Here is a 15034-nt window from a genome sequence, read left to right as displayed (position 1 = left end):
TCTGGCTTTTCTGTGGTTAATTGGTAATAAGTGTCCACAGATTAAAAGCAGGTTAGCAGGTGGGCTCTGGCTTATTCCTGTAATCCTAGCTACTCATGAGACTGAGGTCTAGATTGACTTTCGAGACAGAAAAGTTGGGTTTCAGGCAGAATATTCTTCAAGAATCACTAGCAGAAAGAATTACTGGAGGCATTGCTCAAGAGGTAGAGTGTGCCAGGCTAGCAAGCTGGAGGCTTGGAGTTCAACTTCTAGTATAGAATAAAAGGACAGGTCTGAAGTGATAAATTCAAAAGAGCTGACTGGGTGGCCTATATGATCTCAGAACTGATGGCGTTGATACTGGCTTGATGGGTTCCTTTCAAAGACCCAGAGTACTACTACTAAGCCATTATGTATCTCTACCCAAATTGTTTTGACAGATACTATTTGGTTACCAACTCCTATGGCACTGGCATTTGTGCTGTTGATAAACTGAATAAAAACCAGGTGCCACTGGCTCATTTCAGCCTCCTAATGAGGAGACTGAGATTTGAAGATCATGGTTCAAAGCCAGCAGGGGCAGAAAAGTCCCCTTGAGACTCTTATCTCCAGAAGTGGTGCTGTGGCTCAAGTGGTAGAGCAGTAGCCTTGAGTTCAAAGAGGCTCAGGGACAGTGCCCAGGCCCTGAGTTCAATCCCCACAGTTGACAAAAACATTGAAAACAGGGGTTGGAGGAATGGCTCAGGTGGTAGAGCGCTAGCCAATGAGTGGAAGCATCAGATATAGAGTTTGAGTCCCAGTCTCAGACAAAAAAGTTGAACACATAAATTCTATTTCTTTTATTAGCTGATCCCTTCCAAGATGGACATATACAAGCGGTTTTTCACAACTTTTACTGTAAAGAACAGGCTTCTTCTTAACAGTTGGCAAGTATTTACCAGTTGAAGATAACTTGAAAGCTCTTTTTGTTTATACCCAGTTATGTAAGTTTAAGGACATAACAATATTTTGAGTCTCTTACTCTTAGTACTTCCCCCCCCCACTACATATTCTATCTCTGCAAGACTGAAATATTTAAGCTCTCCAAAAGGCATCTTAACTGCGTCTTGGCCCCTGTCTAAACAAGTCCCATATCACTGTCCAAAGAAAGACTAAAAGTGTTTGATAGATCTTCCCCCTTCACCCTACCTCCCAACTTGAACAAAGGTTTGGTTCTTAGGAGAGAGGACTCTCAGAACCCCAATCTGTGTCTTCTTGTTAATCTAGAACAGCACTTGGGCTTTTCTACTAAAATACAAAGCTGAACAATAAATACAATGTCTCCCCGTCTCCAAAAACAAAATAAGGAAACGACCTAAGGCGAGGATGCTACTGTATAACTATTCCGGGCTCCAGATCTGCCTGCAAAACAAGCAGACTGGACTGAGCTTGGCTTGCCGAGGCCTGGGCTGTTTCCAGGGCGAAGTTCCCGGGGTCTGGCAGTCAGTAGCACACGCAGGGCGGGGAGCAGCGCTCGGGACTTTCACCTGCTGGGCGGTGCGCGGGGGCGGATCCCTAGGTGGGCGTGGCCTTTACGGTAGGCGTGGCCTCGACGCCCCGCAGGAGGAGCCGGCCCGGCCACGCCCCGCAGGAGGAGCCGTGGGCTGGCGGCTGATCCGGCGTCTCCGTGACAGGCACCCCGCTCCACCGCCGCCGCAGCCTCCGCCGCCTCCACCACCTCCTTTTCTTTCTTGTCCCGGGCCGTCCGCCACTGCTCTGGGGTCGGCACTGAGCCCAGTCCCGCTGCGGGCCGGAGCGCCGCTGGCTCCCGCCGCCGCCGCCGCTGGCTCGCGCCGCCGCCGCCGCCTCCGCCGCCGCCTGCTCCTCCTCCTCCTCCCCGGCTGCTCTCCTTCCTCACGGGCTGGAATCGTGCGGCCGCTGAGCCGCCTGCGTCGCTCGCAACCCGCCGCCCGCTGCCGCTCGGCCCTCAGCGCCGCTCCGGGTTCCGGCTGCGGCTGCCCAGCAAGTCCGCGCCGCCGGGGTGCAGCCCACTTCGCACGTCTCTTGTCCCCGCCAGCGCCGCCTCGCCCCGGCCGCCTGCTCGCCTCTCCCCTCCCCAGGGTCTCGCCGGCCCCTTCCTGAGGTTGCGGCCTCTGGAGGAGAGAGCCCCACGCGGGTCACCATGCCCAGCAAAACCAAGTACAACCTAGTGGACGATGGGCACGACCTGCGGATCCCTTTGCACAACGAGGACGCCTTCCAGCATGGCATCTGCTTTGAGGCCAAGGTGAGGGCGATCGCGGGAGGGTCGGGCCGGGAGGAGGCATGCTCCGGTGAGAGGGTGCACGACCATCCTGGACGCCGAGGTCAGGCCAGTTGCGGGGGGCGGGGAGGCTTTTCTCTTATAGTGTCTGCCCTTGTCAGTGCACAATTCATAGGCTTCTGCACAGAACTAAGAAAGAACAAATGGAAACTTTGAGCCGTGACGCTTTACCCCCGTCTCCCACCTGCAGACTCCGCCATCCTTGCTCGCTTAGGCTGGATTGAGTTACTTCCCCAAGCCCTTCCTTACAAGGAGAGCGAAGCCAGTAAACCTAGCAGCCTGGACACCTGGTTCTTTAGAATTGGGTGTTATTTACATGCTGGGCTCCCATGGGAGAGTTGCTTTCCGGAAGGTCTCTTAAAAGGGGGGAATGTTTGCGTCCCCATTGAGGAAAAAAATAGTTTTTGTTGTTGTTGTTTAATTCCAGGTAACTGGTTCGGGTGTTAAAGTCACTTCCTAAATGTATGATTTGCCACATTCCTTTGAATGTGCCAGTCACTTACATGGGGGTGGTGTGAAAGCTGCCTATTTGCTGGTTTTATTGCACAATATTAAGTTTCAGCATCTGCAGCTGAAGAATTTATCTGAGATAAGAAGAATTTTTAGCGCTATGTCCATCCTTGGGGGAGGAGCAAGGTCCAAACGTCAGTATTGGACAGGTCAGGCATATGTGAGGTGGTGCACTTCCCAGAAACGAGTGCAGAGTTCTAGTTTCTGAAAGTGCTGTGGAGAATCTCACTGCCCAGTACCGGGAAAAGAGTACTCTTCCGTGGGGAAAGGCTCTGCCCTTGCTTCAAGTTGCTTGACACTGGCTGTAACCCAAATATCCCGAGGACACCCATCCACATAGGCAGGGCTTCATTGTTTTGAAAACAGGGCTCTTCTGATATGGAGACAGTTTTACTTTGCTCCCCCACCCCCACCTCTTTTAGTGACTGTAAGGGTAAGGGTTAGCGTCTCATCCAAGGATTATTATTCCATCAGGTGTTTATTTCCTTTAATTCACAAAGCATTTTTTAGTGTTTGACTTGTGTCCAATATGGTCAATTATCTTTAGATTGATTGCCTTCTCGTGGAAATGTACCCGAGATCTTAATTTGTCCCTCCCCCCCCCCATAACTTTTCCCCAACCATATTTACTAGAATGGCTGGTTGTGAAATGCAGAGCTGAATTGCTGGGTATGTTTTGGGACCAACGTGGGGCTGCAGGACAGATCTTCTTTCATTTTACTCTTCTCTCAGAATAGATCTGGGTAAGATGAAAAAATTTTTTTTATTTATTTTAAATTTTTATTGTGAAAATACCCTATAGAGGGGTTACTATTACATGGGCAAGATGAGTACATTTCTTTTAATTTTTTTTTTGGGTCCGGTCATGGGGCCTGAACTCTAGGCCTGGGTGCTGTCCTTCAGCTCTTCAGCTCAAGGCTAGTGCTCTACCACTTGAGCCACGGCGCCACTTCCGGCTTTTTTCTTTTTGCTTATGTGGTGCTGGGGAATCGAAGGGCCTCAGGCATGCAAGGCAAGCACTCTACCACTGAGCCCCCTTCCCAGCCCTTAATTTTTTTTTTTTTTTTAATACCGGTGCTGGGGCTTGAACTTAGGGCCTGGGTGCTGTCTCTTAATTTTTTTCTTTCAGGCTTGTGCTCTGTTACTTGAACCATGCCTCTCTGGTTTTTTGCTGCCTGGGCTGGCTTTGAAGCACATCTTAGCCTCCTGAGTATTTTGAATTACAGGCATGAGGGTCTGGCACTCAGCTAAGTTTGTGTTCTTTTAATAATGGTTGTGATTTGATTTTCTTGGACATACTGGGAAATTGACTTTTGTTTTGTTTGGTTCATCACTACTGTTTTTCTAAGAATGGGGGTAAGAGGGCCATTAAAGTATCTCTTCAAGTCTTTTTATTCTTTTCTCACTGTGCTCTGCATTGCGTCTCAGGTGTCAAAATCTAGTGTGTATAAAATTGGGTATTAAGAAATCCAACTCTTGACATGCTCCAATTCTAATTTGCAACATCTACCCAGAGCCTAGGAATGTATATCTTTATTTTTGTGCCACTCATGGTGCTTGAACTCAGGGCCTGGGCACAGTCCCTGAGTTTTTTTCTCAGTGCTAGTACTCTACCACTTGAGCCAGAGCTTCACTTCTGGCTTTTTGGTGTTTAATTGAAGATAAGATTCCCACAGATTTTCCTGCCTGCACTGGCTTTGAATTGCAGTCCTCAGATCTCTGCCTCCTGGGTAGATATGGTTACTTGGTGTGAGACACTGGGGCCTGGCTCTAGGAATGTGTATCTTTAATGAGCATTTGAGGTGATTTAATGTAGGTGATTACAATCAGATTTTGATAACTAACTGGGCTCAAGGCTTGTCTCCTGTTTACTGGATCTTCCTCTCCCAGTACTAGACATGTATTTGCTTATCTAAGCAAGTGTCTGGGGGCTGAGTGAAGTAGTTTTTATAGTAATTCCTTGGATTCATAGGCTGTGGTGGCCAGTCAGAATAAGAGGAACCAGTCAGAGTTGCTAATCTAAGCTGTATTCCCAATGCAGATCTGAGACATGGGGGACTAGTGACTCTGCTTTGAGAAGAGTAAGTTAGAGAAGAAAGGACAAAGGCATACAGAAATCACATATGTGGAACTTCCTTGGGAGAAGGCTAACTTTGAGGAGTAGGTCCTAACTCCTAGCTCTCTGTAAATTATGTGGAACACTTTCACCTACAAACACCATGTTAGCCAAGACTAGAGGTGGAAACAGAAGCCCCATGTGTATCCTGTAAGTGTCTTTTCTGGCTGAATTCCACAGAGCACTGTTGTGGGGCTGTACCATCACTAGGATTTCAGGGTTAAATCCACACTGCACTCTTACCTTGTTTTAGAAAAGCATGGGCTGTAAAATGCAAATGTTAGGTACCCTTGGAAAAACACTTTTCTGTTCCAAGGGTTGGCGATATCAGCATGGATGGAGTGATTCTTTGGATGCATGCCTCTTGTTCTCAGAGTTCTCTAGAGACTGATGTAAGGTTAGAGTTGAAAGACATCTCTGTGGCAGAGGTTCTGAATACTTTTAGAATGTGCTTATAGTAATGAAGCAGAAGTAGTTTTCACCTGCTATACCTGTCTTCTCTACTTCCCTACCAGCAGGGTCTCCATATGCTGTTTTGTAAACCAGGATATAGAGTTGGGGAGGTTGTTGCCTGTCTATGTGCTCACAGCTATGTGGGACAAAACACATTTAAACCCAAAAGTGTGCCTTCAGACATCTAAATCTAGTTGTTTTTTTAAATGAGTGGGAGATCCTCAGGTTGTTAATCTCTAGCACTCCCATATAGGGAATTAGTCAAACTTTTAATGCTGACAGTTTCTAGATTTCCTTTTGATCCAAGAGCTGCTTGTTTCATAGGGGCGAGGAACAACTAACCTGTGAAATTATTTGGTGTATAACAGGATAGACATGTATGCTTCTTGTGTCTTGTTGACTGCCCTAGCCATATGCCTCTATTGGTAATTTTATATGGCCTGTGAATGATGTCATATATATGTATATATGTATGGGTATATATATGTATATCATATCTATAGCTACATCTATATCTATGTATGAACTGAATTCTCTGGCTATATTTCCTTTCTCATTACATGGCTTTACTCATTGATTTTTTTTTTTTTCTGGAGAAGATTTAGATATTCCAGTAACCTACACAGCAAGTACCATTGGAAAGAAAGATTGTAAGGGATATCTGCTCTTCATGTTCAGTGCACATACCTGACTTACTGAACAGTGCTGGTGGGTGACAAATCTCACATGATTTGAAGGACTGTGGGCCCTCAGAATCTGGCCTCTTGATCTCTTGATATTCATTCCTGGTGGCCCATGCCAGTGCCATCTGTAGTTGCTTGATGAGAAAGAGACTTGCAATGACAGTAGTGCAAAGGACAAGAATATTAATGTACTTATGTCTTTCATCCATAGATGATTATTGGTTTTCATGGGACTTTCACAAAGACTCCTTTTGTAGAAATAGGAACATTAGTGTTTTTAAACAACAGAGACAGGTCTTTTTTTTTTTTTTTTTTGACGGTCGTAGGGCCTGAACTCTGGGCCTCGGTGCTGTTCCTCAGCTCTTCAGCTCAAGGCTAGTGCTCTACCACTTGAGCCACAGTGCCACTTCTGGAACATTAGTGTCATTTCCATTTTTCAGATGAAAACTTGACAACTAAGCTGGTAGATATGTGCCATGCATTGTTCTAGTTGCCTTATACTCTTACGAATTTTGATTCTGGGCCCATGGCTCTTTTGCTTTCTCCATCCTGATGAAGTTGTTCCCTCTGTATTTCTAGCATGCTGTCACATTGTTTAAGATTACTTATAATCTATGTGTATGGCTCAGCTGGAAAGCACCTTATCTCATGCAGTATAACTTCATTTTATAGATGAGGAAATTGAGATTCACAGGCGAAGTCATTAATCCAAGGTCAAGTAGCTATATCCTAACAGAACCAGGACTAATCTCTGGTTTTTTGACTTCCAGTTGGTTTCAGTTATTTATCAAATAAGCGCTTCATTTGTTCATGGAGTATGGGTCAGGAGTTCTGGCAGAGCTTGGATAGGCTGTTCTTTGGTTGTGTAAAGTGACTGTTCTCTTGAGAACATTTTTGTCTTATGGCTTGGCTGAAGGTTCTAGAAGGTTTTATTCATACATCTGGTGCCTTAGTGGTCTTCCACCTGGTGCTTGTCCCCACTGCTTAGCTTGGATTTCCTAACAGCATGGTGGCCTTTGACAATTGGCTTTCCAAAGGGGTTATACAAACAGGAAGGAGGAAGCCCTTAAGGCCTAGCCTTTCAATTATTCAGGGTTACTTCTGCTGCATTCTGTTGATGAAAAAAGGCTCTGTGGGAAGAGAAATAGGCTCCATTTCTTGATGAGGGGGTGTCAAGGTCACACTGCAAAATTACACATGGCATGAGAGATAGTGAAGCTATTTTAGATCAAATAGTATTGTCATAAAAATTTCTTGTCTGCATATATCTTCTTCAATGGAATGTTTTATTTATTTTTAAATCTTTATATATATATCTATTATTGTAAAAATACTGTACAGAGGGGTTACAGTTATGTGAGTAGGGTAATGAGTACATTTCCTATGGAGCATTGTTACCTCCTCCTTTGTTTTTTTCCCCCTACCATCCCTTCCCTCCCTACCTCCCAAACTCACCCCCCCCACATTGTAAAGTTCATTTTCTTTCTTTTTTTTTTTATTGTGAAAATACCGTACAGAGGGGTTACAATTACATGGGCAAGATAATGAGTACATTTTTTATCAAGCATTGTTGCCTCCTCCTTTGTTTCCCCTTTCCATAACATCCACTTCCCATTACCCCCTTCCTCTTCCCCCACACTGGCCATAGTTGTAAAGTTTGTTTTTCGACACAACATCTTGTGCATCTCATTGTTGCAATGGGTCCACCTGTATCCCTATTTAAACAATTTGTTTTTTTCCCTTCCCCTCCACAAATTATACCAACATCAAATACAGTAAAAGCAGGAGTTATACTGTAAGGGAGGGACATACAAAGTAACAAAGAAATCATCTTATAAATATGTTAGAAACAATCGCATGAAAGAAAAAAACATTTGAATACTTATCTTAGGGTTCATTTCACCTAACTTATCTGACCTTTTCTGCTTGACTCAGACATATACTAGTTATTGCAAATAAGGGAAACCATGGGACCTATGTTTTTTTGGGCCTGACTTACTTCACTTAATATAATTTTTTTCCAAGTCTTTCCATTTCCTAACAAATGGGGCAATGTCATTCTTTCTGATGGAGACAATAGAATTCCATTGTGTATCTATACCACATTTTCTTGATCCATTCATCTACTGAGGGGCATCTGGGTTGGTTCCATATCTTAGCTCTGGTAAATAATGCTGCAGTAAACATAGTTGTGCTGGTAGCTTTAGTATAGTCTTGTTTGTGATCATTTGGGTAAATGCCCAAATGTGGGACTGCTGGGTCATAGGGGAGCTCTATGTGGAGTCTTTTGAGGAATCTCCATAGTACTTTCCAAAGTGGTTGAACAAGTTTACACTCCCACCAACAACCAAACTCACCGCCCCTCCTTCCCACCCCACCCCCCAGCCATTGTAAAGTTCATTTAAAAAATAGTGTCCTGTACATCTCATTGTCACAATGGGTCAACCTGCATCCCCATTTAAGCATTCCGCCATATCCCTTCCTCTTCCCAAATTACAAAAATGTATATACAAGATGCAGAACACTAGCAAAACACCAGAATCAAATACAGTGAAAAACAGGGGTTATACAATGAGGGAAGAACATACAAAAGAAACAAAAGAATCACATAGTGCATTATAAGTACATTAAAAACAATAGCAAGAAAGAAAAAAGCCACTTGTGCCTCTGTCTTGGGGTACATTTTGCTTAACATCATCTTATATGGTCATATGTACATAGCCTTTGACCTTCTCTGCTTGTCCTAGACATGTACTAGTCATTGCGAACAAGGGAAACCATGGGGCCTATGTTTCTTTGGGCCTGACTTAGTTCACTTAATATAATTTTTTCCAAGTCTTTCCATTTAATGGCATGTTCTTTGAGGACTTTGTGTTGTATATCTGTCCTTTCCCTAAACCCCCAATATCAAGTACATGCGAGTTGTCAGGTAGAAGGATTTAGCAATTGTAGAGAGTCTGGAAGCAGTAAAGAGATCATCATATTAAGAGTCTTGGTGTGAACTGAACTGAATTCTCTGGCTGTATTTCCCTTCTCATTATATGGCTTTACTCATTGATTTTTTTTTCTGGTGTGGATTTAGATATTCCTGTAACCTACACAGCAAGTGCAATGCTTGGCCTGAACACAGGGCCTCATATTTCTAGGTAGGGGTTCTACTACTGTTTTCTATTCTCAGCCCTTTTGGATGCCTCTATCATGAGGGCTTGGGGGTGAGGACACTGTACATCCACTCACCATAAATAAGGTATCCCTGATTCTCTTGCACTTCAGGACCTGGTAGTGATTTCTCAGAACCCAGCCTACTGTACTGAGTATGAGAAGGAAGCTGGTATGTATATGCTTTTAAAATGTACTGGTGTTTGGACTGAGGGCCTTGTGTTAGGCAAGCACTCTATACTTGAGCCATATCCTTAGTTAATTTTTAAAATTTTTTTATTTTGAGACAGGGTCTTGCTACATAGCACAAGCTAGCTTGGAACTATATATCCTGCTGTCTTAACCTCCCTAGTGCTTGGATTATAGTTGTAAAGCACCATGCTTAGCTCTGTGTTAACTATATTTAACTATTTATGGAATTATTAGACAGTTTTCTAATGAGACTGCATCACTTTACCTTTCTACCAGCAGTGTGTGTTTATTTTTTATAGGTTCTGTTTGTGTTATGCAGGTTGGCTCTTGGATTGATAACTCCAGAGTTTAGATCTTCATTTCTAGCTTTCTGCTCACTGACTGTATGGTGTGCTGCTGATCCTATCACTCAACAGTCTGAAATCAACACTGTCTTCTGACTTCATCCTTCTTTTAACCCCTCCCCCCCCCAGTGTACTAGTTACTTTTGCATAGCTGTTTGTGTCAGGCATTTTGTCACAACTTGAAGGAGGAAAGGTTTGTTTTGATTCAAAGTTTCAGAAGGATCAGTCTGCAGTTGCTTGGTGCCATGTATAGGGTCAATGAGAGGATTAAATTAGCCATGAAAATGGTCTAGCACAATGCCTGGTAGAAAGCTTGCTTTTGTGTGTGTGTGTGTGTGTGTGTGTGTGTGTGTGTGTGTGTGTGTGTGTGTGTGTGTGTTGTTGTTGTTGTTGTTGGTCATGGGGCTTGAACTCTAGGCCTGGGCACTGTCCCTCAGCTCTTCAGCTCAAGGCCAGTACTCTACTACTTGAGCCACAGGGCCACTTCTGGTTTTCTGGTGTTTAATTGGAGATAAGAGTCTCACAGACTTTTTCTGCCCAGGCTGGCTTTGAACTGCAATCCTCAGATCTCAGCCTCCTGAATAGCTAGGATTACAGGCCTGAGCCACCGGCAACTGACACTATTTTTTTTTTTTTATTGTGTTGTTTTAAAATTTGCAATTTGTTAGATTTGACACATGGGATTACATCAAAATAAAAAGTTCTGCATACAAAGAACATAGTTATTAAACTAGAAAGACAGCCAACAGACTGGAGAAAATCTTTATCAACAATACATCTGACAAAGGCCTCATATCCAAAATATACAAGGAACTTAACAAACTTAACACCCCTTAAAAACTAATAAACCAATTACTAAATGAGCAAAGGAGCTTAAGAGAGACTTCTAAGAAGAAGAAGAATGGCAAATAGACACGTGAGGGAATGCTTAACATTCCTGTCCATAAAAGAAATGCAAATCAAAACAACTTTGAGATTCTGTCTTACTCAGATCAGTCAATGTCAAGAAATGGAACAATAAATGTTGGTGGGCATCTGGCGAAAAAGGAACCCTATTTTATTGTTGGTGGGAATGTAAACTAGTGCAACCACTCTTGGATGGTGGTCTGGAGCTTCCTCAAAAAACTAACAACTTCCCTATGGTCCAGCCTTACCACTCTTGGGCATCTGCCCAGATCATTACAAGTCAAGAATACAGTAAAGACACTTGTATATTCTGTTCATTGCTGCACTATTAATGATGGACACATTATAGAAACAACCCAGATGCCCTAAAACAGATGAATGAATTAATAAAATGTGGTACATGTACATGATGGAATTTTACTCATCCATTAGAAAGAATAATATATGTCATTTTAGGGAAATAGATGAACCAAGAACAAATCATGCTAAGTGAGGTAAGTCAAGCTCAGAGATAAGTGGCACATATATTCTCTCATACATGGAAGCTAGACCTAAAATATTATTGGTCATAACCTATACAGGACTCTAGGGATTCATACAGAGTAACTGTTAAAGTTACTGTTAAAGGAAGAACACAATGGTGTAACTTCTCTGATCATTTAAAATACTATTTATTGAAATCCAGGAAATGATAAAAATTGCAATTTTTTTTGTTTTATCCATGCATGGTTTTAATGTATAGAACAGCCATTCACTTTTTTCCTGTAAATAAATCAGAGTCCTTCTGGGAGTGGCATCTCTGTAATCCCAGCTCTAAGACTTGATGAGGCAGGAGGATTGAGAGTTTGAAGCCAGCCTGGGCTACAAAGGAAGATTCTGTTTCAAAAAAAAGAAAAAAAAAATCTGAGTCCTGGTAATGCATTATCTTCATTATCCATGCCTGCTTAAAGAATCTAGCTGAGGCATTTACTGATTCCTAAAGTTGCAAATCAGGCAGCATGACTACTTTGTGGGCTTAAAATAGCTGTCAGCTTCCTTGGAAAGGAATAAAGAGGGGTTAACTAGGTTCTGGTGCAGGCTCCAATCACATTGGTTCCAGCCTTTAATCCTCATTAGGACTTAAAAAAATCACAGAATCTTAAGTATGGTATGTAGTCTGCCATCACTTGTCTTTGAATTTCTTGTATAAATATTTCTTTAAGCAGAAGGAACTGTACATCATGGGATTAATTAATACCTTGTGATGCTTACATTTCCCTTTTCAGTTTTCAGGTTCAGCATCATGTTTACTTTTAAACATCAGAGCAGTTGGCTTTGCAGGCATTTCCAGCAAGTTCAGTGTTCATAGAGTGCTTAATGTCATATTTATGGCTGGTGTAACTCAGCTGCTTTTCAGCAATGAGTCTTATATTTTCAGCAATGTGTCTTATATTTTGAAGGTCTATCCATGAAAACTGAGGGCTGTGGTTTCCTCCTCCTATTTATTCTTAAATCCACAGTGCTTTCAAGGTTAACTTGTTTAAACGACTGCCATGACTGTGGAGGAGACTGGGAATCCCTCCCAAGAAGGTAGCATTTGCCACCCATAATACCCTGTATTCAGATCATTCTGAACTGTTAGCCTGTGTGTGTTGGGAGGAAAGAGACAAGGAGGAGAACATGTTAGAGAAATTCTCTCTGCATGCTTTCAGATTTATTACAGATCCCTAATTCTGTGCAGTTCTTGATTTGTCACATGTTTCCTGTTCCATGCTGTTCTTTTTGCTGATTCACTCTATGCATTTCTTGTCCCTTTATCCAGGCTCCAAGCTCATCAAAGACCTAGGGGCCCCTGTGTACCTGTCGTATTGGCCACATCATAGAAAGCTATTATAATGATGACTGCCATTTAAAAATCACTTACTGGGTTCCAGGTACTATGACACACCTTTACTATGAAATGATGGAATCCTCCTAACAACCACATCAGCTAAGGTCTTCCCATTGTACAAATACTGCAAATGGTAGAGCAGAGTAATGGCTCAGGGTCCATATTTAGTACTGGACAGACCTTAGAGTCATACCTAGGTAGCATGGCTTGGCGTGCCCACTTTTAATTCTTGTGCGATATGTCTTTCAAAATGCTAAGAGCTAATATTTATTCATATTCTCCATGCTGTGTGCCTTGTTCTAAGCATTTTACATGTGTTGATTAATTTAATCCTGACAGGGGTGCCATGAGGATAGGTATGATTGCTGCAAGTTTTCAGATGAGGTTTTCTTTGTAGGTTGGATTGACTGGGAAAGTGGATAAAAGTGGTAATCTTTCATGGAGATTATATTTGGGACCCTGGGATTGGTCTACTGCTCTATTAATGGGCAATGGGCCACCTATTGGCTGGGTCATATTGAGAAATGAGGCATTAGTGAGTAATGGGGAGTTTTGTGAGGCCCTTACTTCATGGGGACTTTTAATGTTCTACAGGGCTCTTGCCTATTCACTTCCTGTTTAATAGGATAGTCTAATCCTCCATTGGCCTCTTCCTTGTTTCTCCCACCTCTGTTTCTGAGGTCTACTTTTCAGGGCTGGGGATATGTTAGCAGTAGATCATTTGCTTAGTGAATGTGAGGCCCTGGATTCATTGCCCAGACTTAGGAAAAGAAATAGGTGGGTCAGAAAGAAAGACAAGCCATTACTGAGATTCTCTTCTATGCTTAGGGGTTCCAGGGAGTCTAAATGCTGAAAAACTTCCAGCACAGGAGAAATATCTGTAGTTTGTAAATCTCAGTGCCATAATATTACAATGGAAAGTGGTAAAGCTCCTTGGTTGTGCCTTTCTTTACTATTTGTTCTACAAACTTTTCATCTTCTGTTCTGCTGGATGGAAGAGGCTTTAATGTGGAAGCCTTCTTCCCTCCCTCCTTCCTTCCCCTCTTTGTCTCTTGATGGAAGATTAATGTCCCAATGTGTCCAGAAACAGATAACATACTATATTTTTTCTGTAAGCGCACATAACCTATACTGTAACTACATTTTCAGACAGGCTCTTTTAATGTGATATATTTCCTTTGTTAATTTGGCAGCCAAGGTTAAACATACATCTATATACCCATATCCAATTTGGTGGAAACTTTGCCCCCTTCCTCAAGGTCACTTGAATGCAGTTACCATGAAGGGTTTTACGGTTTCCACGAATGAAGGGACTCCCCTATAAGTGCCTTTGATTAATTTAGTAGCTGTTCTCAGGCTTTGGCATATATCAGCATCACCTGGAAAGCAATAAAAATGAAGGCCTCCAACCTAGGCTTGAAGTAGCATAGGGCGGGGGCTCTGTGTCCTTATATAGTTTGCCAGGTGATTCTGATTCTCTGTTTGAGAGATGCTGTATTACAACAGTAGTTGTCATCTGTGGCTTCTCAATGAAATCTCTGGGGGAGTTTAAAAAAGACAAAGAATTGAAAACCATTAATGGCAGAGTGGTCATCATGTCTCTCAAAGGCCCATGTGTGAAAGGCTTAATCACCAGTATTTGGCACTATGGGGAAGAAATGGGGCTACTCAAATAGAAAGAAGATAGGTAGTTTGGTGAAAGGGATATTGGGGTCTTGGCTCTTGCCTCTTTCCTCTTTCACTCTGCTTCCTGGCTTCCACAGGTTTCCTCTACTGCATGTTCCTGGCATGATGTAAGTGACCATGGACTGAACCTCTGAGCCCAAATAAACTTTTCCTGTTTTTTTTTTTTTTGGTCACAGTGGCAGAAAGCTAACACCTGAGCAATTCACTAATCTTGACTTAATTAGTATAGGGTATATCCTGGGATGTGACCTTTTTATCTTCCATTTCTTTTCTAAGACTATACAAGCATATTCACTTTTATGAGGTCTGTTTTAAAACCCTCGCCAGGTAATTCTGATGTAGCTGTCATCTTAACATTGTCATCTCTTGGTGGTCCTTATTTGTGCTGAGATTTCCCTGATCTTGGAATGATGAGTGTTTTCTGATTGGGACCTGGACATTTGGAATATCATACTATGAGCCTGTGTATTATTTGAATCTGTTCTACCAAGTCTCCTGTGCCAAGGTCCTGTTGGTGGAGAGGAGGGATCTGTCTTACTACAGTCAGGTGGGAAGGAAGTCAGGGCACCTGGTTGAGGGAGTCACAGGGTCTTATTCTCCCTACCTTGCTACAACTGACACTGTGGCTTCATTACTATGAGGTGATAGTTCTGACCCTCCACAAGGTCTCCCCTTGCACCCCAGCAAGACGGGGAGGAGGCCTTATTTTGCTGGATGGGATGGATGTCTAACTTTGCATTTGACCTTCTCTGACATCTCTGGGAAGGAGATGAGGTTGGAGCAGGAGGAGGGGACAGAAGACCTGTTTCTCTGGGATCATTGAAGAAGAGGCCA

General features: G+C 42.9%; 1 protein-coding gene across 7 annotated transcripts in view; it reads left to right on the top strand.

The window, feature by feature from the left end:
* The first annotated feature begins 1688 nt into the window (after positions 1-1688).
* LOC138815135 (carboxyl-terminal PDZ ligand of neuronal nitric oxide synthase protein) overlaps positions 1689-15034 on the top strand; it is a 342848-nt gene continuing 329502 nt past the window's right edge. For all 7 annotated transcript variants that reach the window (XM_070004399.1, XM_070004398.1, XM_070004392.1 and 4 more), the window contains exon 1: positions 1689-2245. In XM_070004399.1, the coding sequence (XP_069860500.1) occupies positions 2141-2245 (105 nt within the window). In that variant the 5' untranslated portion in view covers positions 1689-2140. The remainder of the gene's footprint in view (positions 2246-15034) is intronic.

The sequence above is a fragment of the Dipodomys merriami genome, unplaced genomic scaffold (assembly GCF_024711535.1).
Source record: "Dipodomys merriami isolate MVZ:Mamm:240054 unplaced genomic scaffold, mDipMer1.0.p SCAF_625, whole genome shotgun sequence".
Classification (NCBI taxonomy): domain Eukaryota; kingdom Metazoa; phylum Chordata; class Mammalia; order Rodentia; family Heteromyidae; genus Dipodomys; species Dipodomys merriami.
Note: the sequence above shows the minus strand (reverse complement) of the source record. Positions and strands in the feature narration are given on the sequence as shown.